The 26,954-nt window shown below is 37.6% G+C and overlaps 1 protein-coding gene across 9 annotated transcripts in view; it reads right to left on the reverse strand.

Annotated features, from left to right (window-relative positions):
- The window catches only part of spen (split ends), a 204,128-nt gene that overhangs the window by 24,560 nt on the left and 152,614 nt on the right, over window positions 1–26,954 (reverse strand). For all 9 annotated transcript variants that reach the window (XM_067768862.1, XM_067768863.1, XM_067768868.1 and 6 more), the window contains one exon: window positions 18,941–26,870. In XM_067768862.1, the coding sequence (XP_067624963.1) occupies window positions 18,941–26,870 (7,930 nt within the window). The remainder of the gene's footprint in view (window positions 1–18,940; window positions 26,871–26,954) is intronic.

Consider the following 26,954-nt stretch of genomic DNA (forward strand, 5'->3'; position numbering starts at 1 on the left):
ATATCTCGAAAAGGCGTCCACCTATAGAACTAAGGCCCACGCCCTTTTAAACTATTCATTAACACGTTTCATTTGATACCCATATCGTACAAACAACACATTCCAGGGTTACCCTAGGTTCATTTTCCTACATGGTGATTTTCCCTTATTTTGTCTCCATAGCTCTCAACTGAGTATGTAATGTTCGGTTACACCCGAACTTAGCCTTCGTTACTTGTTGATATTAAATTTACTTATAAGGGTTCCTTTACATACGTATATCTGCGCACTCAGCACAAATCGGTAATCCTATTCTGCGGAGTTCTTAAAACAATAAAAATTTTATAATACTAATGGAAAACAAAAGCTTACTTCTTCATTTGTAGAACGAAATAGCCTAACGTACAATATTGATAGAAGCAAGACGACTTGTTGAAATATACATATATTTATGCCCTTTTTTTACAAAAATTTAACGACAGCCTTGAGATTTTGTCTCCTTCTCTCGTTGTATATCTGTACTGTAATGTTTGACAGGCTGCACAGTTAAGTAGTAGTGATATAGAAGTATTACATATATGATTACAATTAATATTCAGAGAGCTACTATTCATGATTCAATCCCCAAAATTTTTGGACAATTGCGGCCGCAAAATGGCCCAAATCGAATTACGTCCGTTAACAGTGTTGTTTCTTTGCGAATTTTCGAAAAATATTAGTAGTAGAAATAGGAAGCAATCAGTTGACAAATACCGGATAAGTACTGAACTGCATAATTCCTTAGAATATTTTTTTAAATTTTATAGTGAATTTATTAACTATGCCTGGATCCATTAGTATGGCTGAACATTGAACATAGGTAATTTTATGAAAAGTGAGGACACCAAGAAATCGTGCACTTTCGTAAACCTATGAATATACGAAACCTAAACCAATTCAAAATTCATCGTTCAACGTCAAAACCTCGACTATTAAATCGATTCACGTAAAAATGTCATTAGTAAATAATGGAGATGCCATAACGAAATGTACTCATTGGGCATGTTAACTTATTCTGGTAAAAGTCTAGAACAGGAGTCTACTGTTAATACGCGTCCAAAAATATCGAGAGAGGTGACCTTGACAACAATAATCCGAAGGCGGATGTGATTGTTGTAATATTTTTGTGCATTGACAAAGATTTTGTGTAGAAAGGGATTTTGCACGCATTTAATTTTGATCCCACCTCATTCGTGGACCGGACAGGGTAATTTTTTATAAGCTCGACTGAACGCCGCCAACGCAACCCGGGGTACTTTTTCGGGTTTTCGTCAATATCTTTTGAACGAGCTAAATTTTTATTTCCGCCTTCGAATTATTGTTATCGAGGTCAATGCGCGTCTTTTGACAAGTAACTTGTATTGCCACAAGGATATGAATTAGCCACGGTCCTATTTAACATACTGAAATAAGGCTGTTTGCGGATGACGTAGTAAGTGGAACGGATATAATATTAGCTAAGAGCAAAATACAGAAAGACTTGAACTTGATTTAGGGTTTCGTACAAATTTCTTAAAAAAAATTAGTTTTCTGCGAAAGTTTTTCGATATACTTTTGAGAAATACAGAGATACGTTAATCTTTTTGTCCTAAAAAATCTGAAAGCGCTTTATGTAGTTATAGTGTTAATTATTTGTTATTAAATTATTAACTTTGTATTTTATACTTTAAATTTTAAATATTTTGTTATCGAATTAGTCTTTGTAAATGAAAATTTTGGTGATGTCAAAATGAAAGTTTTTGATTAATAATATTTTAACATCAAATAAATTAAACAATATTTTAAAAAAGAATAAAATATTTTTAAGATTTGGTTAACCACCAAATATTTTTGGCGATCGTGCAACTGAACCAACTTCTGAGGAAATAGCTTAATTATATATACATATTGTGACGAATATTAGCAAGACTAAGGGATACTATCATCTTTAAGCCGATATTAAGCAATCACTTTTATCTACATAAACAAATCAATCATTATGTCTACACATATGCACATACAGCAGCGGAGAGATACTCACAAAAGTATGCAATCATCAGCTAAGTAGTTCTCACACATACACATGCAACTTTCTGAGATACTCACAAAAGTATGCAATCTTCAGCGAACTAGTGAATTCTAGAAGGAGAAACGCCTAGAAGTATGCGAACGAGGAAACCGAAGAGTATAAAAGCAGCACCACCTGAGGCATGAGCAATCAGTTTGATTTAAGCACGCTATTGGTTGCGAAGTACATATAAGTGTTATTGTGATGTACTCTAATAAAGACCACTTTGCATTATTAAATATTGGAGTTATTTATTCAACAGTTTAGCGATACGAACGTTAGTAGAAGGTTGCAAATAAGCGGAATTTCCCTGAAATTCGTTACAATATATATTACGTCTGATTGGTCAATTGAAAACACCATCATCACAATACGTCAGTGCTATGACAAAAACCCTCACCACTAACAAAGCTCTAAGAAACAAATATGTGATTTGTAAATTAATATACTAAAAAAATTAAATAAAGCAGATTTAATCAGCCCTATTCTGCACTTCGAACTGAACTGAAATTTTCTCAGTTTGGTAACTTTGCTATCCTGCGTTCCGTTTTCATTCAGTCCAACTTCGAAAGTCTCGATTTGACGTATCCTACACTTCGAGCGGAGTTCCGTTTTTCTCAGTTGCAAACTAGTTGACGGAGATTGTTTTGATTTTTATTTTCGCGGGCTTTAAAGCGCAATTTTTTAAAAAATATATAGGTAAAATATACATGTTTATAAAAATTATTTTAAAACAAAATTTTTATTTTGCAGGGCAACAAGTACAACACCAGAGCAATATGAAAATTGTTGAAATGCTGTCAACAAAAAGAGACATTGCACAAGGTTTCTCAAAAAAGCCTAAAGAAGAAGTGCAGGCGTTTTGAAAGGAGGTTGCATCGGCATTGAATGTACTTCACATCGAAAGAAGCGAATTTATGGAGAAAGGTAAGGAGCCGTCGCTCCATTACATCCAGAAAATTGGATAGTGAGTTGTAAACGGTTAACCGACCCATCGCCACATTGTAAGCTGTACCAACACCATGGAGTGGTAGCTGCCTTCAGCAAAAAACCTCAAAGCAGCCATTACGCGGTTAATTGCTGTTAAGGATGACAAAGTATTTCTCCCCAGCGGGTTAGGGGGTCAGAATATACCCGCGGTAGGTATGCCTGTCGTAAGAGGCGACTAAAATACCAGATTCAAGGGGTTGTGTAGTGCAACCTTTCAGGTTGCCAGCGCAATATATAGCTTTTCCAAACCCCATTGTCAGCCTCACCTATCCGCGGCAAATCCTGTTTCACTAACAGACGAGACTCTGGCGACCCCAAGCTCCTCATGGAAGTTGGGGGTGGGGAGGGAGGGATGACCTGAAGGTTTAACGTGGTCATATAAATCGTTCCCAAGATGGTCGGACTAGCACTTTAATGGTGCTGTGTTACCGGAGCGTACCGGATCTGTATCCGGCAAAGGACCATCACATCGATAACACTCCCCAAAGCCTTCGGGTAGCAACCTTATCGCTACAACAACAACAACAACAACAAAGTATTTCTCGGAACTTCTGCATAAAATATATCCAAGACATACTTAAATGCGTCTTTATTTCACCTAAAGTTTTTTTTGGATCTAAAAATATTTAACATGTATGAAGGTTTAGCACTTTCAGCACCAACTTACAATTCATCGCTCATCCTGAATGGGTCACTGATGTCCCTCAATCTCCGTCTTTCCACTCTCACGTCGACATTGTGGGACGTATTGTCCTCCTCTTCAACTAAAACTGCAACAGCTAATGTTTCCATAATTTATTTATGTTAAATAAATTTTAAATAACGAAATATTCACTAATTTATAAATTTTTCACAATATTTCTTTAAATTGTTGTGTTCTAATTTCATCAGTTTCTCACAAACAGCTGATTTCGAAAATTCGTTCATTCTTCCTCTTCTTTTTTTCAATTCAAGCGGAACTCAGGATACCTACTTTCAGTTCAAGCGGAGCGGAGAACTGAAACGGACTTGTAATGCAGAATAGGGGTGAATATCTATAAGAATTATTCAATGCAAAACTCAATGAATTTGAGTTAAACTGCCACTTAATTTTAATAAAAGAGACCAAGAAATTGTGTACCTAAACGAAAATCGTGTTTATTAATAACAAAATATTTAAAATTTAAAGTATAAAGTATAAAATACAAAGTTAATAATTTAATAACAAATTGTAATAACTATATATTTTAATAAATCTTTATTTAATTATTAATTTAAATATCTTTATATTTTAAAATTTTTTAAAATAACTATATTTGATAAAAATTCTAAAAATAATTTACAAGAAATTCATATTCCAGTTATTAATTCAAATATATGGTGTGATGTTTCTCTACAACCTTTTAGACCTTATGTTCCACATTCTATGAGAACAATTATATTTGACAAAATTGACTCATTATCTCATCCAAGTATAAGAACAACTAGAAAATTAATTTAAAATAAATATTATTGGCCTAACATGCGTAAAGAAATTAGCGATTGGACTTCATCTTGTATCAATTGTCAAAAATCCTAAATTTCAAGACATACTAAATCTCCGATTAAAAAAATTCAAATACCATCAGGTCGTTTAAAACATATTCATATGGATATTGTCGGACCTCTTCCAGTTTCAAATGAAAATTGTTAAATTTTAACAATTATTGACAGATTTTCACGTTGGCCTGAAGCTTATCCACTTAAAGACATTTCAACAAATACTATAGTAATAACTTTCAAACTTTTCAACTTCAAAAATATATACCACGATTTGGTATACCATTGAATATTACAGTAGATAAAGGTTCACAATTCACTTCAAAATTGTTTACGGAATAAACTAAACTTTTAGGTTCTCATAAAATGCATACATCTCCTTACCATCCCCAAGCAAATGGCATGATAGAGAGATTTCATAAAACTTTAAAAGCAGCGATTATAGGTTCATTGGTCTGACATTTTACCATTCATTCTTCTTGGTTTACGAACTTCTATTAAAGAAGATTTAAAATGTTCATCTGCTAAACTTGTTTATGGCCAAACGCTTAGAATACCTGGCGAATTAATTGTTTCAAATAGTAATAAAGAACATGATTTTTCGAATGACGCTCTGCAGAAAATAAGAGAATATTTTTCGCTTGTTCGTTCTAAAGTTTTTCATCGTAACAAAGAAAACTTTTTCGTTCCTAAAAAATTAGAAAATTGTGAGTATGTTTTTGTTGAAGTTCTTCGTAAATCTAATTTAGAATCACCTTATGAAGGACCTTTTTAAAGTTATCTCTAAGAAACATAAAACATTTACAATTCAATACAAAAATACTATTAAAAATATTTCAATTGATTTACTTAAACCAGCAAACATACTTATTAACACTAATTTAAACACAAATACAAATACATTAAACAACAAAAAAGAAAAAAGGTTACATTTAATATTAATTTATTATTTATTTGTTTTAAATTTTCTTGGAGGGGGAGTAAATATAGTGTTTATTATTTATTATTAAATTATTAACTTTGTATTTTATACTTTAAATTTTAAATATTTTGTTATCGAATTAGTTTTGTAAATGAAAATTTTTGTGATATCAAAATGTAAATTTTTGATTAATATTTTAACATCAAATAAATAAAAAAAAATAAAATATTTTTAATATTTAGTTAACCACCAAAGTAGTTACTATATTTCTAAACGTATAGTAAAATCTACTCCGATCGTAGTAGACATCAAACACTGTTATGAATGACAGACAACCCGCTAAAATATGCATGCCGAGCTTGTAAGATGGATTTTAACTGGTAATATTTTCATTATGTTTAAAACTTTAAAAATATGAAAACATATTTATTTTCTTAGTGGCTGTTTTTTTTTTTTTTTTTTGGGCGAGATGTGCATAAAATGTCTTCTCTAATTTTCGTAGGGTATTTGTGTTTATTTTTACGACTGTATTTAAGTAATTAATTTATTTTCTTTCCAAAAATCACAGGTGCCTACAACGCATGGATAAATGGGAGACAATTAAAAAAAAATTAAAGAAAAAAAAAACTTTTGTAAAAATAAGCTTTTATTATTGGTTAATAAAATTAAATAAAAAGTAAAAAATAAATTGACTGTAAAGAAATATAACACTTTATAAGTTCATTGTAACCTTTAACGATAATTAGGCTTCTTCGTCTGCGACAAAAAAATTCCAATAATAAAAGCTTAATTTTAAAAAAGTTTTTTTCTTTAATTTTATTTTTTACTTTTTAGTTCGTTTTATTAACAAGTAATAAAAGCTTGCTCTTAGAAAAGCTTTTTTGTTAAATTTAATTCAAATATGATTTTTTTTTTAATTTTTAGTAGGGTGAAATATTGTTTAAATTAGTTATGCAATCTTTACTTAGTTATTTGTAACGTTTCTCATCCTATCCATTTCTTTTAATGCATCAACATTACAAGGTTTCTTCGAAGTCAACTTTGAACAGTCAAGTTCTTCTGTTCGAGTGTTAACTAACTTAAAATCATATTTTATTGTGATTTGGCCTATGTCGCGTTCAGTTTACAACTACTCATTGCAGATCTCTGCTCTGTTCCATCGCCAACACGGTTGACACACCATGTTTGCATTTGGGACCAAAATTCACGAAAAAAACGGACCAAATCTCAAAAAAAAATGACCAAATTTTTGTTTTATTATATTGGTATATGTATAAGGAGGTCGTATTCGTTGTAAAATACAAAACTTTAGGATGTTTCCATGGTTTCCTATATACAATTTTACTGGACATAATAAATACTTTGCTTAAATTCAAGGAACAAACAAAAATAAAATGTAGTTATTTGTATTATATTTTCACATTTCTAGAATAGGTGTATGTCGTTCACCAACCCAACGTTGTGAACCTAGATTTGTTCACAAAGCTTTTAGTATAGCGCAGTTAAGTTTTAGTAAGGAAGGGTTCAAAAATTTGCATTCTGGTCGAACTATGTGGAAAACTCATTAGAGCATAAATGAAACTAAGCAATTTTGTTAGTTCTATTTCTATAGATGCTTACGTTTTCTCTTAACGTTTAAACTTTATATCATAGCCTAGATTCAGTAAGTGTGAGTTTTGATACCTGACATCAGGGGTTAATGCAAGTACCTACGGGGATAATTTTACTCAAAATATTTCTTCCAAAATCTAATCTCTTTTGCATTTGCTTCAAAAGCTGAATATAAAAGTAAACTTTTTTAATCGCATTCGTTGTACATCTATAAAGTTATCGCCTTCAAGAAGTATTTCTGCCTTCCAGTTAAAATATTTCTTGTGCTAGGTGAAAAAGATTTAAATATCGACGTGCCTTCACAAACTCTCAATATCCCTCGGTAGGCTTGAATTAAGTAAGTGGCAAGTAAACTTACTTTGTTTCAATTCGTTAAACTCCACGGTTCATCAGTTGCAAGCCTTGTCAAATTTCTTAGAGGCGCAAGTGCATTTGAAATACATACTTTTAGCTCTACTAGTGACAAAAATCTTTCACTAAGTGTTTAATAACCGATGGAAATATCTAGTCATTATTATTATAAATATTAAACAAGATTTTTTTTAAAAGTCGGCTGTTTCATCAACAATTAACGATAGTGTGTTTGCCAACACTTTTCTTTTTAATGCCTCGCCTAAATTATTTCCTAGGTGAAATGTCACTGTTCTCGTATATTTTTATGGACTGAGCAATTTTTTGATGTGAGAAATCAATTCAAGTAAATTCAAAATTATATTTGGATTAACGAATGTGCTGCAAATTTTTTCGGCAATATTGTGAATTTTTACCTGAGTGAAAAAGAAAGAAAAGTGCCAAAATCGTGGCAACTGCCTAAAAAGGACCAAAATTGAAGAAAATGGACCAGTGCACCAAATGTGGTTGGAAGGGACCCTTTGTGATCCAAATGGACTCAAAGTGGCAACCGTGATCGCCAAAAATCTGTAAAACAAAATCAAGTGCGCAGAAAAGTATGCAAGATTGAGGAATAACAGCCTAACTTTTACGTTTGTTGCATACACAAACAAAGCGAAGTTACCTGCGGTCTTGAGGACTTAGGCTGTTATTCCCTTGTGAATACAAATCTTTACCGATCACTTTGTTATCGATTAATTTATCGAATTCTCGCTAAGTAATATTGCATTGTAATCGGAGTTATACATGTGTGCAAAATTTCAGCTCAATCGGACACCGGGAAGTGTATCAAATTTAACTTGCAAGATTTCATTACATACAACAGCCAAGTGAAACTAAATAAAAGCTTATAAAAATGTCCCTCATAGAACACATTCGGCATACATTTTTTGATTTCCAGCGAGTTACTCGCCACTCGTGGCAAACTGGTGGCCCTTATTATAATTTATCCTCTTTGATATTACCAACCTACCTCAGTGAAAAGCTTATATATATATATATATTGTCACGGATATTAGCATCACTAAACTATACCATCACTAAGGCGATGCTAAGGCCATGCCAAGCAGTATTTACGTCAATAATCAAATCATGTATACACATATATAAGGCAGCCGAAAGAGATGTCACACACAGATGCATTTACTTATACGCCTATGTGTGTGCGAGAGACTGTAAACTACAAACTCACATACATTTGAGAGACGCTGAAAAGTAGAAAATTGTAAACAAGTAGAAACTATATGAGAACTATAAACACTCGAAATAGTTGGTAAGTTCTGGAAATCGAAGAGCCTAGAAGTATGCAGCGTAAACTATAAAAGCGGGGCAGGCGAGTAAGAAGTAATTCAGTTTGAGTTGAGCTATCAATCAGTTTGATTAAGCACGCGATCTGGCGGCCAATAGTAGAGTTTCATTTGAGTTATCAATCAGTTTGATTATTAAGCCAGCGAGTAGCAAAGTATACGTGTGATTGTGAAGTACCTTAATAAAGGCCATTTTTCCATTCTTCAATATTGGAGTTATTTATTCAACAGTTTAGTGATTCGAACTTAGCAAAAGGGCAAATAAGAGGATTTGCAGCAAATTCGTTACAATATGTATGTATATAAATGAAACTTATTCGTACGTAATCAGTGCAAATAATCATTTTAGATTACCTCTTTTCAAAACAGAAATGGACAAGCAAAATATATTTAACAATAACATAACTCCTACATATGTATGTACATTAGAGTGGTCTTAAAAATTTGTTTTCCGCAAAAACACTGTACCGCCCCCACAATTTATTCATTTGCATTTAAGTAATAAATATTACAACTCCTGGGCAGATTACACCAGTTTAAGGCGTGGCACATTCCCATTGAAAATGCCCAAACCCATTTTTTTATTTTCGAGAATAATGTCCCACAAAATCTTACAATAAGTTTTAAATATGCTGTTTTACTTATAGTGTATTTATAACAAGAATATGAAAAAGGAAAGCAATTTTTGGAAATTCGCGTGGCACTTTCCATTGTTCAATCAAGCATTTTCCAACGTTTCGGAAGACCAATTGACGTATCAAGTCCAAATCCGTTACACATATTTCTCCCACATTGGTTAAGGACCACGCATATTTTATAAACATTTTTTTTTTTTAATAAAGAATCATAGACCTATGTAAAAGGTATTATCTTTGCGAAAAAAGTCTTCATATCAATCGTATTTTACTTTCAAAATACCATTATAAAAAGAAATTTAAGAAACTAAAATATTTGAAATAGGTGTTTCACCACTCCTTCGACCATTCAATACTCTGCGTTTCGATAGCCATGACTGGAAGAAGAATTGAACTATTGTAAAGAAAGTATATATCCTTATTTTTTATATATATGAATATTTCTAATAAAATCGGCCAAAATCATTTAATAAATACCCCCCTTTTGACAACTGTACGACAGCGCTTAATCGTTTAAACGCTTTTGGCCGTCCAACAAGGGGGCGCCAACAGCTTATTCGCTCCGCCAACTGGCGTCAATTGGTCACACCAAGGGAGCTTAAATTGTTTTTTCCACCTGGTTTATTCAGCACAGCGGGGCCGCCATCATACTCTGCTTTCATAGGCGTATTCCGATAAAAATATTTTCTAGGCCGGAGCGTCATCTTTCATTCGCATAACATGGCCTGCCAAGCGTAGCCACTGCGTTATAATTCGCTGGATTATGTTGATGTCTTTCTTAAAGCTCGTAGAGCTCATAATTAAATCTTCTTCGGTACTCGCCAACGCGTAGAAGTCCGTAAATCTTTCAAGAACTTTTCTCTCGAACAATCCCAGAACCGCTTCATATAGCAGGACGGGTACGATAAGTCACTTGTAGAGCATGATTTTCGTTTACCGTGAGAGGACTTCTTTTTTCAATTGCCTACCTAAGTCGCATTTATTGGCAAGAGTGATTCTTCGCTGGATTTCAGAACTGATGTTGTTTCTTGTCTTTAATGCTGGTTCCCAAACAAACGAAGTCTTTGACTATTTCGAAATTATGGCTGACTCTTTGCTCGATGACAGTGGGTAATTCGGTTTGTTCTTATTCGCCATCAACTCAGCAACTTGTAAATTTCTTGTCTTTAGTTTGGCAACGCTGCCTTTAATAAACAACCTTTTTCAAAAATAGATGTCGCTGTTTGGCCTTTAGCCGTATGTTTTAAATGAAACACAGGGGCGATATCTGCTAACTTATGTATTTGTACATATCACGACCTCTATTTCTCCAGTCTTCCAATGATCCAAAGCATTCCCGTGAGAATTGAGAGGGATACGGAGCTAGAAAGCTCCATGGATAATGGCGTGAAGTGAGCGCGAATCATTATTTCACTAGCTGACGACCACTGCCTTACACCATGGAGGGGTGTTTATTTAATGATTTTGGGGGTTTCTTATAAGAAGTATTCCTCTTCGTACAGGAAATAAGTGTAAAGAGTTTCTTCATAGTAGGTCAATTCTTCTTCATTGGTCAAAAAAGGTTGCCACACCCATTTAAAAATGTTGGAGTTACGTCAAACGGTCTTCGGGTTATGGCTTCAGAAATGGTACCCCAAGCCTTTCCATTAATTTAATTGTTATAAATACACTTTAAAAGAGAAATAGCATATCAACAACTTTTTATAAGGTTTCGTTGGGCATTGCTCTGGAAAATTACAAAAAAAAAAACCGATTCTGGGCATTTTCAATGAAAATGTGCCACGCCTTAACCTGAAGTTATCTGCCCAAGAGTTTGGACTTTATTACCTACATGCTAATGAATAATTTGAGGGGGCGGTACAGCTTTTTCTTAAACTTAAAATTTTTTCATACAAAATATGTCCAGTCTAATGTACATATGTAACTATTATACCGTTTTCACACAGTACTTAAGCGAACAATTCTATTTAATGAAATAATTAAGTTTCCCTTTTCATACAGAACATTTTGCTTCATTAAGCGAACATCTGCCAGCAGCCCCAAAAAAATATTTCGTTTTTACAAAAAATAGTTAAAATGGAAAGCAGCCGCTTCCTTCTTAACTATAAATACAATCAAAATAAAAGGCATGCGCAACTACCCATAGATGTTGCACCTAACCAAATACATATGTATGTGCCTATTTTCGAAAAAGCCATATTATCTTTTGCACCAAATGCAGCGAAAATTAAATTTTGAATTTTTTCGTGTGTTCCTATTTTTCGTAAAGCATTGAAAAATAATTTATTTTGATTGTCATTTGTTACATCTATATCATGGCGGAACGATACAAGGTGGCAGCATGGAACAGCTGATTATAAACTTTTTTTATTTGATTTGATACATCAACTTCCGGCGCAGTACGATTTTGACATTTGTCCATCGAATTTACAAAAACAAAGTACATGGGATTTTTATTTATGTTTGTAGGTATGTCACCATGCTGCCACCCTGTATCGTTCCGCCATGATCTATATATATATAAAAATTTAGTTCTGTGTGTGTGTATGTTCGCTATGGAAACGTTTTTCCCACACTTCAGTCATCTCCAAATTTTGGCTATAGGTTCCTTCGATCAACACGAATGTTTTAGGCTAAAAACAATTTCAATATATATAAAAGGGGCGTGGCACCTCCCATACAAATGGAATCTTTGTTACTGCATAACTTTGAAGGTATACATGCCAGAACATTGGAATTCAGTAAGGAGTTATATGAGGTCAATTCCTAACACCACCAAGACAATGTGGAACTGGGAAAAAGGGGGCGTGGCACCTCCCATACAAATGGAATATATCATATTGGAACGATTTTCCTTCATCCCTTGCTTTTGAGACAAACCGGTTTTGGCGTTGTGCCATCATCAGTGTCGATTTTCGTTCTGATCTGTTGTTGTCGTTTGTCCTGTATTTATAGTTCGTAGGTATATGAGCAGGTATTGTCAAATTGATGCTTGTGTATATTTAGTTATGTGTATGTGCTATGTGTTCATTCGGAACCGAGGGTGGTTTACTAATCGATTTGTGTGGCTGACTGGGGTAGGTAAAAATCTGTGATTTTAGTCGTTTGACCTTCTTTGCCGGTTTTGGTGTGTTAATTGTTTTGTGTTTATTTGTTGTTGTGTGTTTGTCTGTTGTACCTGTATGATTACTTTGTGTCCTGTAAACAAGTTTTAAAGGCTCGAATATTGTGTCAGAAATTGTGTTTATCTGTTCGTTTATTATTCTACCGTCGAATGTTTTCTGTTTGTAGATTTCCATGTTTTCGAGTACGTTGAGACGTCGGCCCTTTTCTTGTATGTGAAGAACCCTAACTGTTTTAGTGATGTTTGCTGGGGAACATTCATTCTCGACCATGTGATTCGCGAAGTTAGACTCGGGTATAACGTTTGGATTCCGTATTTTTTTGTTGTAATCTCTAATATGTTCTCTGAACCTCGTTATTATTTGCCGTCCTGTTTGTCCTATATAACTATGCTGGCATCCGCAGGTAAGCTTGTATACGCCGTGGCTGCTAAACGGATCCTCTGAGTTAGTGTTAGTTCTTAGTTTTCGCCCTAGATTGTTCGATGTTTTGAATGCTGTGTTAATGTTGTATTTTTTAAAGAAGTTTGCCAATGTATATGATGCTTTTCCAGTATATGTCATAGTCGTCCAGCTATTATTTTCCTTTTCATTATTTCTTTTTGGTTCTCCATTTGTCCTTCTGAGCTTATCTACTAGTGCTTTTTTATATCCGTTGTTTGCAGCGATATTATATATGACCTCAAGTTCTCTGTTATATGCCTCTTATGTAAGAGGTGTTCTTTCAAGTCTATGTACCAAGTGCCTTAATGCTGCATTTTTATGATGTTGGGGGGTGATTTGAGGTATTGTGTATTATTGTGCCGGTGGCCGTTGACTTTCTATATATGTCATGGTTAAATCTTTTGGCTTCTTTATCAACATTTATCGTGAGGTCTAGATAGTTGGTTCCTCCGTCTTTTTCGGTTTCCATTGAAAATTTTATATTTCCGTGCTGCTTGTTGAGGTACTCCAGTACAAGCTCTTCGTTATTAGTAGTTAAAACGCATATTATGTCATCCACGTATCTAGCATAAAATGACACGCCTAATTTGGACTTCTGCTCCTGTATGTACTTTTCTTCCAAATTTTGCATGAACACTTCCATAAGAATTGCTGATGTGGGGCTTGTTGAATTGAAAATAGTGTTGACGTAAAGTGGTTCTTCGCGTATTTGTGATTTGCATACTTTTCACTTTGTTTTTTGTGTTATGAAATATTGTTGAGCTAACTATGTCCAAAGTCTCCGATAGTGGTATAGATGGGTATAAATCTTTTATGACAAAAGATACCAATTTGCTGTTCCTTGTTAGCTCTACGGTCTGAAGTCTCTCTACAGATAAACACAATTTCTGACACAATATTCGAGCCTTTAAAACTTGTTTACAGGAAACAAAGTAATCACACAGGTACAACAGACAAACACACAACAACAAATAAACGCAAAACAATTAACACACCAAAACAAAAAACCGACAAAGAAGGTCAAACGACTAAAATCACAAATCGATTAGTAAACCACCCTCAGTTCTGAATGAACACATAGCACATACACATAACTAAATATACACAAGCATCAATTTGACAATACCTGCTCATATACCTACGAACTATAAATACAGGACAAACGACAACAACAAATCAGAACGAAAAACGACACTGATGATGGCACAACGCCAAAACCGGTTTGTCTCAAAACCAAATCTGACAAGGGACGACGGAAAATCGTTTCAATATACATCATTTACCCATCCTGTCGGAAAATCAACCAAACAAGATAAGTCGAATATATCATACTGCATATCTCTGGGTGTAGTAATGGTAGGATAATGAAAATTGGTAAGGAGCTATATGACGTTAAGTACTAACACCTCCAGTAAAATTTGGAATGGGGAAAAAAGGGGCGTGGCACCTTCCCTACAAATGGGATTTTTTAGAACTATGGCTGCCGTACAAACTTAAGTTATTTTAACACCTAAAGTTTGACTGCATTGTTGAGTTTGGCTGTTATGCTTTTTGGACGTTTAGTAATCTGCCACCGTAAAAAAAATTTTCACTTGAATAATTTTCCCAAGACACAATATACTTCCTTCAAGCGCATTCTTAAAGATTTTTCGCTGTCGGAAGCGAGTACAATGCACAATAAGGACTCCAAACAACCCGTTAATGTATAACATATCTGGTTGTAAAGCCGTTTTCTTATCTTCACAAATAAGGTGCTAGGATATATTTAAATTGAAAGTATAAGTGAAACAAATTTATTTTCTTTTTATTAGCAAAAAAAAAAAATGTTGGTTACTATAATGGGTAATTAACGCCAATAAAAGGATATCTTTAAATTGAAGGTATAAGCGAAAAAAATTTATTTTCTTTTTATTAGCAAAAAAAAAAATGTTGGTTACTATAATGGGTAATTAACGCCAATAAAGAGTTCTGGTTGTTGTAATGGTTATCTTCAACCAAGAAAAAAGTTTGTTACGATAATGGTTAAAAAATTATATAAGAGAACCGGTTTACATTCTGATTTTGCACAGTACGCTATTTTCCGTCATAAGTATTTTGAACTTAATAAAAAGCGTTATAAAGCTTACATATGTAAAATTAAAAGAAACATTATTTGCAACTCCAAGTCTTTTTATGGTTTCGTAAATTCTAAACGCAGAACTAACGGGTTTCCTTCTGCCTTGAAGTTTAGAAATAGCATTTCCAGCGACAATCAAGAGATTGCAAACTTCTTCGCTCAATTCTTTCACTCTAATTACTCTGCTGTGGTTGATTCATCACCTACAAATTATCCATATGAGCTCCATTCTATTAACTCAGTATATGCTCCACATTTGTTGCCTGAAGATGTTCTATTACATCTAAAGACCCTAAAAGAATCCTGCAAATACGGCCCCGATTTGATCCCAAAATGTTTTCTTAAAAAATGTGCGGAATACATTTACCAGCCCCTTACTGATCTGTTTAACCTCTCTTTAAAAAATGGCATTTTTCCGACGGCTTGGAAGGAATCTTTTCTTATCCCACTCCATAAAAAAGGAAGCAAGTCGTCTATTGAAAACTATCATGGAATAGCAAAGCTCTCCGCTATGCCTAAGCTTTTCGAAGCAATCGTTACTAATCACCTTACCTTCCGATTTCTACATTGATAGATAGTTCTCAGCATGGCTTTTGTAGAGCCAAATTAACCACAACCAATTTGCTTGAATTTAAAACTCACGTCTTTAATGTGTTTAGAAACAATCATCATACCGACGTTATATACACTGATTTCAGCAAAGAATTCGACAAATTACCCCACTCATTACATGTTTATAAACTCGAATTGCTTGGCTTTAAACTTGGCCTAACTCGCTGGATCTCCTCCTATCTTTGCGGTAGAACTTAAAGAGTCATTTTTAAAAACATTTGTTCGAATGTCATCGATGTTCCCTCCGGTGTGCCTCAGGGCAGCCATCTCGGTCCTATTCTGCTTTGCTCTTTATAAACGAAATTTCCACAACAATAAAACATTCTAAAATTTTAATGTATGCCGACGACGTAAAACTTTTTAAGTCATACGCGTCGGTTGAAGAACGTTCTGTACTCCAGTCGGATTTAAATTGTTTAGTTACTTGGTGTAATGCGAATTTTATGCCGCTCAACATAGAAAAATGTAAATTCATGTGTTTTTCACGTGGGAACGTACAGCCAGCTTCTTACACAATTAATGGCCAAACTCTGGAAAGCGTTGATGTTTTTGTCGACTTGGGAGTTACAATGAATTGCAAACTTAGTTTCAACCCTCATATTAATGCCACAGTCAATAAAGCAAGAGGAGTTTTAGCATTTGTGAAAAGATGGGAAAAGGATTTAGTGATCCTTACGTTACAAAAACTTGTTTTACATCATTGGTGAGGCCGATATTAGAATATGGATCGATAATTTGGAATCCGCGTTATCAAGTTCATGTGGATAAACTAGAATCAATTCAAAAACAGTTTTTACTTTTCGCCTTGGGAAATCTTCAATGGGACTCTCCGTATAATCTTCCTCCTTACACTAATCGGCTAAAACTAATAAATCTTCCTACCCTTGCAAGTCGTAGAGAAATGCTAGGTGTACTATTTATGGCTAGACTTTTAAATGGATCGATTTCAAGCCCATTTCTTTTGAACGAAGTAAACTTGAATGTTCCATGCCGAGTTTCAAGGCATTATAAACCTATAATTCTTAAACAATGCAGAAGTAATTTCCAACTAAACGAACCTTTTCTATGTTTGTGTGAAGATTATAACTCTCAGTCGAGAATAATTGATGTTTCGGACTCGCTCTTTGCCATAAAAAAACGGTTCTATCTTCTCTTAATAATTAAACAAATTATATTTATACTTTTAATCTATTGTATTTTGCATCTATATTTCTCAGCTGATGAGTTTCTCTGTAGGTGAGCGGTTTTAGATCTCGGCGCTTAAGAAGCCTCGGTAACAAAAAAAGTATAAATTATAAATAAAACATAAATAAGAATTAGGATACAAACAAAAAAAACTATGTATGAATTAAAAAAACAAAAACAAAAAAAAAAAAAAAAATAACTGGATTAGCCTGGTTTCATCGGGCCACTCGAGGGTAGTGCGCTGCCACAACGTCGGAGAAAAAAAAAGTTCCCTAAACAATTTTAAGTTTTTTCTTCTTGTAATCTTTTCACGGTAGCTTGCTCCACCTATCGCACCGAAGATCCTATGTTCACGTCCCGGGCAAAGCGATATCGAATTTAGAAACCAGTTTTATCAAATAGAAAACACTTCGTCTAACCGGGGTCGCATGAAAAGCTTATCAGTAAAAACTCATCTGCCTTACAGATGCCGTTCGGAGTCGGCGAACAACATGTAGGTCCCGTCCCGCCAATTTGTATGAAGAATAATGGGGCACGAATCGAATTGAAAGAGAAGCTCGGCCTTAAATCTCTTCGGAGGTTTTCGCGCCGAATGTTTTTGTACCGATGGACTTTTGGTACTATTGGACTTTAGTCGTTGTTTTGTTTGAGAATTGAGATTACTTTAGCAGCTTTCTAGCAAATTTGAAAGACACTGGTTGTTGTTGTTGTAGCCATAAGGTTGCTCCCCGAAGGCTTTGGGGAGTGTTATCGATGTGATGGTCTTTTGCCGGATACAGATCCAGTACGCTACGGTACCACATCACCATTAAGGTGCTAGCCCGACCATCTCGGGAACGATTTATGTGGCCACATTAAACCTTCAGGCCATCCCCTCCCTCCCCACCCCCAAAAGTTAGCACATAATCCGTTTAACTCTATAGCGTTGGAAGAAAGTATAAAAGAACTTGCGTCAACATTAAAAAGAACACAGTAACTGTCAATAGATACACTAGCAGCCGAAGGAGGTAATTTTACAAAGCAGAAATTGGCTTAGACCTTCAGGGAGTATATTTAACGCTACAGCAACGACATTAAGATACAAGGCCGACCAACTCGGGAAACGATTTGATATGACCACGTTGAAATTTCTATGTCATCGCAATTAAACAAGTTTTTCTAAGAGGGGTCGCTCTCAGCAGTTATTTGGCAAACACTCCGAGTACATTACTGCATGGGGTTGGGTGGGGTTACACCACCTGGAAGGGTCTACCCTTCTCCCAAGTCTTAAAAGGTGGACCGCAAATTATCTGGGTGGTTGGACATAGGCCAAAAATAAAAAAATCAAAGTGAAAAGTTTGTCAGCAAATGTGTCGTTAGGTCCTCAGTGAACTCCACAAACAGGCGAGTGACCTCTATGCCAGGAATTGCCCGGTGAATCCTGTACTGAAAGAACAATAGCCTAAACTTACAGAAGAGGAACGCACACTCCCTAGGGAAATGCGAGTCACTCTAGCTCAACTTCGATCTGGATACTGTAACAAGTTAAACTCTTACCTATCCAGAATCAACCCCGACATACAAAACATATGTCCTGTTTGTAACGTGTCCCCCCATGACACCAACCATCTCTTCAACTGTATTGTGGAACGAACGCCTCTAACACACCTTTCATTATGGTCCACCCTGTTGAAACAGCAAGTTTCCTTGGACTCCCGTTGGAGGATATTGATGACAATTTGTGATCGGTCGCACCTATTGGATGGGGCGAAGCACTGCTACAACAACAACATTACTGCATCTTAGTGAAAATGCATCTGCCTTTCGGAATAGGCATAAAAGATGTAGGTCCCTTCCCAATTTGTAGGGAAGATTAAAAAGGACCACGACGCCAATCGGGGAGAAGCTCGGACTAAGTCTCCTCGGGGGTAAATCGCCCCAACTATTGATTTTTTATGCGTTGTGCGTACGGACGTATGCTCAGTACAGTTATGTAGGTATGATAAATAATTGCTTCGTGTATTCATTTACAATTTAAACTTACCCTCTTTGTCACCAACCAACTCATCAGATGCTTCTCCAGATGTGGCTGACTCGTCAATTTTCAAACCTGCTCCACTACTATCAGCTTCATCTACATTCTCCTCTGTATCGGTGTCGATTTGCAAACCACGCTCCGATTGTGGTGTATCAACTTTAACATCCATTTCTTCTGTGCTTAGACTTTGCACTGCTTTATTGACTTCCTCAGGATCTTCTTCGGGCTGTAAAGGTTCGTTCGATGCCTCAATAGCTTTTGCAGCGATAGCAGCTTCTTCATCTGGCTCGGGAGCCTCAACATTACCACCATCGACAGCAGTCAAGTCATCTTCGAGTGCATCATCTTGGAAGGAGTAATCAATATTCGACGAATTACCAAAACTCTCACCCAATAAAGCAGATACAGCACTTTCTGTCTCTTCTTGTGAAATGGTAACACGCGACTTTGTATCTTCAGCTTTGTCTGTGTGTTTAACAGTAAGATCAGGTGGGGATTCCACGGGTATCTTTGGTTCATCTGCATTTACATCCAATATTGATGCATTAAACTCCACCGAAATTGATTTAACAGCTGATTCACTTATTTGCTCGTCTAATTTGCCATCGAAACCAGGTATAAAAATGTCTGTCTTCTTTTTCGTGGTCGTAGGTGTACCACTTGTTGAGGATGTACAGCTTGTATCCATGGACACCGAGGTCATGGTAGAACAAGTAGTTGTTGTTGTTGGTGTGGATGCTGCAATAACTGTAGCTAGTGTAAGGGAACTCACTGGAGAGGTAGTAGGGTCAAATGCACTAGTACTAGTCTTCTCATTTATAAACTGTGTTGTGTTTGTTGTTGGTGTCTTTGGTATTGGGCTTATCAATTTCTTTTCGCGCATTGGTGACAAAGTCAATATATCAGTGGTGGGCTTTGCTGTTGTTGAAAGTGATTGTGTACCCAAATCAATGTCATCATCCGTTAAGCATGGTAAACTTGGCGAAGGTTTACAAATGGGAGATTGTGTTCTGGTTGTAGAGCTTTCTTCATCGTCATCTCTACGCAATTGATTTTCCAGCTCTTTTTCTTGTTTGTTGTTAGCCGCAAATATATCAATTGAAAGTTTTGGTGTCAAGGGTGGAGGCAGCGTTTGCGCAGGTTGGGACGGTTGGAACTGTTGGTGCGGCAATGAGCCAACAGATTCACGACGCTGATGATGGTGTCTCTCTTCCTTTGAACGTTTCTTCTTTTTCCTTTTCTCTTTAATTTTAATGTGGATAGGTGTAATAGATTGGTTGGCAACATTTCCCTGTGACTGTAAGCTGACTGAGTTGCTAATTTCATTATCGTCTGCGAGTTCTTTGTCACGATGTACTACATTCGAATCGGCAGAGTTTTCATCGCCGTCGGAAAATCGAAAGACATCAGTCATATCACTACGATGTGTTGTGGCTGTGGAGGGCGTTGCATCTTCAGTTGCTTTGTTGTCTGAATCTTCCATTAGTTGAGCCTCCAGCGCACGGCCGGCCTCGTCAAGATCAACGCTATTCTCATCATCATGCATATTTTGATTTTGTTGTTGCAAAGCTGATAGTGCATGTTTCTCACGTGATTTTTCGCGTTCTTTACGCCGTTTCTCACGTTTCTCTTTACGATGGCGCTCTCGATCTATATGTCCATTACCATCGCTGCTAATGGTAGCAGACAACTTTTGTTTATTCTCATCATTTTCCTCGACCGTATGCGATTTGGGTGTAAGTGGATCTTGTTTGTAAGGATTGAGAGCTGCTGAAACGATTGGTCCTGTTATGTTGCTTGAAGAAGTTAATGGCCCACCATAACTGTTATCCAAAGAAAATGTTGAGGACAAATCTTTAGACTCTCCGTCCGTCAACTGGGACTCTTCATCGGAGATTGGTCCGAATATGTCCTCCATTTTCTCACCACCACGTTTGGTAGTAGTAGTGGTCTGATAATTTGGAGCTGTAGCTGTAGAAGGAGGTGGAGTTTTAGCGGTTGAAGAATCTGCTTCCGAAGTCGCCAATTTTGACGCATTTGCTTTTTCTACATTGGCAGCAGTAGCTAACAATCGCATTGTTTCGAGACTTTTTGATTTTTTCGATTTCTTCAAACGATGCCGCTCTTCTTTGGACATTTTTTCGGAATCAATGGTTCCACCACCTTCACTAATATTACGCAGTCTTTCGCGTTTTTTCTCTTTACGCTCTTTATGACGCTTCTTTTCATTCACGGAAGTTTCTTTTGCGCCATTATTTGTATGAGTGGTGGTAGTTGATGACGAACAGTCACGCTTTAGTTCATCAAATGGATCGTACGGTGGTGACATTTCTAGCTTCACTTTATGCCCTGGTGTATTCAACATTTCGAGCAATTGGATGGAACCTGGCGCAAAGGCTACCAAAACATTTTTCGCCTCGACTATGTTGTGCGCTGTTTGTATACTCGATATTGGCAGTGCATTCTTCTGACGTTTCTTGCTCTTCTTATGCTTCTTTCGAGTCTCGGGCGAACAATGTTGCTGAGTTTTTAGTGACGATTTCAAAGATGTATTTTCCATGATAAGTTCATAGTCAGAAATATCGTGCAGGGAATTATTTTTCAATCCTTTATATTCTTGTTTGATATCTATTTCGGGTGTTATCGAGTCAATGGCCTCCATTTTGATGCATTGTGCGTTCGGCTTAACGTCAACATCGGTTCCTGGTTGGTCTTCCATTTTTCTAATTTCCGATTTTATTTCTACCTTAAATTTACAATCACGATATTCGTCATCGGTTAGCTCTTGTTTAATTTGTATATCTTGTAAAGGTTGCGAGCGTGACTCGGAATCCGAAGCAATTCGTGTTTGATAATTAATTTTGCCGGTTAGTAATTTGTTTGGTGAAGGTGTAAGTGGTTTGCTCGCATTGACATTTATTTCATCGTCAGTGCTTCCATCGGCATCATCATCGCATAGACGCATAAGTTTATGATGCAATTTCGTCCGACGAGCTTCGGCCTCAGCTGTTGTGGTCGAATCAGAATCTGAAAACATTCGCTGCGGATGTGAGGACGCTTGGGAATTGCGACGCCGCGCTCCCATATTTGTAGCTCCATTTTCATCATCGGAGGATGTGAGATTTGTCGGATTGCGTGATTTATAGGAACTGATTCCACCGCTACGTTGGTTACGTTCCTCGAAGTCAGATTCCGAATCACCTTCATAACTCGTTGAGCGTTTCTTTCCTTCACGCTTGGCCCGGGATTGTTTGAGTTGGGTAAATTTTGCTTTGATCTTCTTTTCTTCTTCATGCTTTTGCATATTTTTACAGGAGCGCGCCTTAACTTTATCATACATTGAAACATAAGGTCCCTCGTCGGGTATGTCGAAAATTGAATGTTTTTTCCCGCTATTCGTTGGATCATCGGTGCCATCCGAATCACCCGAACTAATTATCACTCTACGTGATGGTGTGGATTTTGTATTAAAACCTTGCCGATTATGTGGTGTTTGGGGTGGAGCTACAGCACATCCCTCATCTGAACAACGTGAAGACTTCCGTTCAGAACTTCTTCGTCCCTCCTGCTTGGATTTCAATGTCAGCAAATTCAATTCGCTGCTGTGTGAACCTGTACCAGATGTTCGCCGACTTGGGTTATGAGTAAGTTCCTCGTCGGTCAAATTGTTACCTGTTGCTGGCGCTAAAGATTCGGTGGTAGAATTTCGTTTCCTTTCACGATGTTCACGTTTATTTTTATGACGTGAGTGATGACTACTTCCACTGGCATTGTGATCGCGTTGCTTGTGATGACTACTACTGTTACTACTTATGGATCTCTGATGCGCCACAAAACGTTGTTGAATTGTTTCTTCATCGCCACTGGAATTCAACGAATGCTTGCTCTGATAATTCGTTGGATGCTCCTGATCTGTAATGTTTTCATGGTGAATTGCACTATCTACTAACGTGAATGTCGGCGGTTCATGCGTTGCCACTATATTTGATGTGGTCGTTGATATATTGTTATTATCTTCACTTTCTTTACTGTCATCTTTGTTGTTACCTTGTTCTTGTTGTGTTATTAATTGGTGCCTATGATGTTTGCTACTTCGATGTTTGTTTGAGTGCTCCTTGGATTTAGTGATCTCTTCGGAAACGTTAAATATACTACCAGCAGCCAATGTATTCGAAATTCCGCTTGTGACCTGATTTGACGAACGTTGATGTCTAACACTGGATTGCTTTGTCGTAGGTTCGTGAGTAGTCGGTGCGGCTTCTTTTGAGGGCTGACGTTCTGTTATTTTGTTACTGGCAGGTGTGGTTATTGCCTGCTGTGTTTCAATTCGTAAGCGTTTTACTGCATCTTCTGTTATTGGGGTATGGGGCAAACTCAAATTGCCATGATTGCTATCTTGCGAGCTTAAGCGTCGTTTCGGTAAGCGTATTGGAGAATTCCGTGAAGATTTACGTCCACGATGTTTATTAGCGCCTTCAGATGAAAGTCCAACTTTTCGCTCATCCACAGCATTTTCTTTATTATTTTGACGGTCGGTGTCAGTGACTTGACGAAATGTTTGGCTGCTGGTTTGATTGCTACTGGGTGTGTGCAACTGATCGGTATCATGCTGCTTACGTGAATGTTCACGATGCAATTCACGATCTGGGCGTTCTCTTTTGCTCTTACCCGATTCGTCTTGATCTTTATCACGATGTTCGCGTTCCTCTTTGAATTTACGTTCACGTTGCAGTTGGTCTTCGAGTTCACGCTCCTTTCTTTCTCGTTCTTCCCGCTCCTTTCGCTCCCTTTCCTTGCATTCTTCCTTTTCCTTAAGCTCCTTCTCAGCCCTTTCCTCACATTCTTTTTCCTCGAGCTCTTCACGTTCCCTTCTCTGTCGCTCTTCAAGTTCTTTTCGGTCACGTTCTTCTCGGTCTTTTTTCTCGCGTTCTTCGCGCTCTTTCCGCTCTCGTTCCTCCTTTTGTGTACGTTCCCGTTCTTCACGTTCCTTGCGCTCGCCCTCTTCACGTTCTTTTCTCTCACGCTCTTCAAGCTTTTTACGTTCATTTTCTTTCTGATCTCGTTCACGCTCAACGGCGCGCTCACGTTCTTCATGTTCACGTCTCTTACGATCTTCACGTTCTTTAAGTTCGCGTTCTTCACATTCTTTTCGTTCACGCGCTTCCCGTTCTTCTTTTTGCTTCCGGGCCTCTTTTTCACGCTTGTCGCGTTCTTCGCGTTCCTTTTCTTTCTCACGTTCCCTATGCTGTTTCTCACTATCTTTTTCTTCAGTGTCACTTGACTCATCTCCTATCCGCGGAGTCGAGGCCACCGAATGTTGAGAGTTAATTGAATTTTTTCGTCTTTCAGAAGCACGCTCTCCTTTCGAGGAACGCTTTTCACTTTCGTTACGATGGTGGTGTTTGTGTGAGCTTCTTTCGCTTTTCTTCGAAGTGGACGCCACATTACTAGATTGTTGTTTTTCATGCTTCGGCGTTTCCTCTTCGTTTTTTACACCACTACCCGATGAAGAGCTTCTGCTTAAAGTGTGAGGCTTTGGATCAGGATCTGCGGCATGCGCGTTTAGGGACTTAACTGTGCCAATATTTGTACTACCAGGAACTGAAACAGATTTGCTTAGCACACGGCCATCACTTGTACACCCAACCACGCGTTCACCACCATTACTGCTTTCAGACGTTGATGCTTTGCTATCAGATGTTGCCGTCCATGGTACATTTAAGCTTTTGGTAATGGAATTGGGCTTTATTCTCGTACCAGTCGTAGTGGCGGTATTTGTTTCCGTTGTGGTTGCTGGTGTATGCTTCGATTGTGGTGGGTCTGCGGGCGCAGGTCCAGTGGGTGGGGCCGGTTGTGCTGTTGGCGGGGGTGCGGCCGTGCTTGGCAACGGCGGATGACTGGGAAAAGGGTATTGTAGGCCTTTCATTGCTGCTGCCGCAGAGGTAGAAGTGGATGCGATGGCTGAAATGCTACTGGAACTGGTTAGATTAACGTTGGTGATAGTCGCCACAGCCGCCGAATTCGTCACCAGTTTGACCGCGCTCGGTAATAAAGATGTTGCAAAATTGCCACTAACCGAAGGTGACGGTGATGGACTATTATACGGTGATATTGAGGCCTGTGGTGAGTTCATCGGCGAAAGACTGCTCAGTCGTTGTAAGAGTGGTTTAGCTGCGGCCGTATTGACGTTCGTGTTTGAAGTGGTACACCCAACTACTGGAGCCTTAGTAGCTGCCAAATTAGGCAAACCCGGAGAGGTACAAACACCCATTACTTGCTTTGCTAATTGTGTGGAATCCGTCGATGGCTCATACCAATGATTCTTCTTTAACCGTTGTAGATCATCGTCGAAAATCGATTTTTTCGCCAACACCGATTTCACAATCTCAGATGGTTTAACACCATGTACATCGATTTCAGGAGGTTTGTACCGTGACGGTGTAGAGGCAGGTGGTGTATTTATGGTACTACTACTACTATTCGCATTTGGTGTGCCGCTGTGTTGTTCGCTACCACGATACGTATGCCTCAAAAGATTTTGGCTGCAGCCAGTAAAATCATGGCGCTTCGATACGCTCGAGCTATTTGAGCTATTACCCGCACCACCGCCAGACCATCGTTCATACATTTCATCAAGCGTACGTATGCGCTCTTCCAATGATGGACTACCACTGCATTGTCCAGGCACATCCGAATCGCTGGAATTCGAACTAAGCGAACGCGGACGTAATGGGCTAATCATTGTCGCACTAGGTATACCAGATGTCGTTTGGTTATAATGCGAATGAGCTGAGTGACCATGACCGTGGGTATGCTGTTGATGATGATGATGTTGATGTCGCCAATGTGACGAGTATCTTGTGGATGGACTATGCAATGGATATCCTGGTAAATTGGAGGAGCCTGAAGACGGTGGCGCCGCTGACGTCGTCGTCGCCGCAGAACTATGACTAGAATGACTACTAATGCTTAAATTGGTGTTTGGTAACATATGCATGCCAAGACCACTATTTCCAGTTGACATAGATGAAGAGGAAAGTGTCCCACTACTATTATGATGATGATATCCACCAGCTATACTTCCACTACCACTGTGACCTTTCATATTTGATATTCCATGACCTGTCACACTATTGCGACATTGATGAAAAAATTGTATGCCAAATTTTGGAAGGGGCAATACCATCGCTTCATGTCGTCGTTCACGTGGTACACGACGTGGATCACTTGGTAATACCTCAGGCCGTTCGTCACAAAGTGGTGTACCTGGACGTGAACCGTCTGCACTCTCACCGCCACTTGCTTCATGTGAGTGATGGGAATGTAATGCATGGCCACGGCCTCGTGAACTATGGTGCTGAAAATCGTCACTTCCTCCGCCGCCACTACTACCGCCGCTAACAGTCGCACTTCCAGCACTATTAGATATGCTAATGCCTGTCGTACTGGAAATAGATGAGGATAACATACTACCACCAACATCGCCAACGCTATTACTTGCACTGGTGACACGACGTCGCTTACAAGCCATCGTGTTTGAAAGTCCGCTGTTTGCCCCAGATGCATTATGATGGTCACTGCCAGATCCAGTACTACTCACGCTACCATGACGGGTGGAAACTGACCCTGCTCCAATAGCTGAAGTTACGATTCCACTACAGCTATTAACACTCAGTGACGCCGTTATATCAATGGACGGTCGGCGCACCGGTTGTTGTTGCTGATACGATGGCAATGAATTTGAATGTGAGTGATACTGAAGTTGGTGGTATTTCAAACTGGGATGATTGATTGAATCGGAAAGGCGGTGAGCTTCACCCTTTCGTGGACCGGCTACTGCCGTAACATCATATATAGAGGCATCACAGTTGGAATTTAGGTTACTTTTGTGTTGATCACTTATACTGCTTCCTGTCTCCGACGAATGCGACTGAGACTGAAAATAGTCAATATTTAACATATATACAAGTTAATATTATTTTAAACAAATAAGTTAAATCGCCTTAGCGAAAAAATTAAT

Source organism: Eurosta solidaginis, chromosome 2 (assembly GCF_040869045.1).
Source record: "Eurosta solidaginis isolate ZX-2024a chromosome 2, ASM4086904v1, whole genome shotgun sequence".
Taxonomy (NCBI): Eukaryota; Metazoa; Arthropoda; class Insecta; order Diptera; family Tephritidae; genus Eurosta; species Eurosta solidaginis.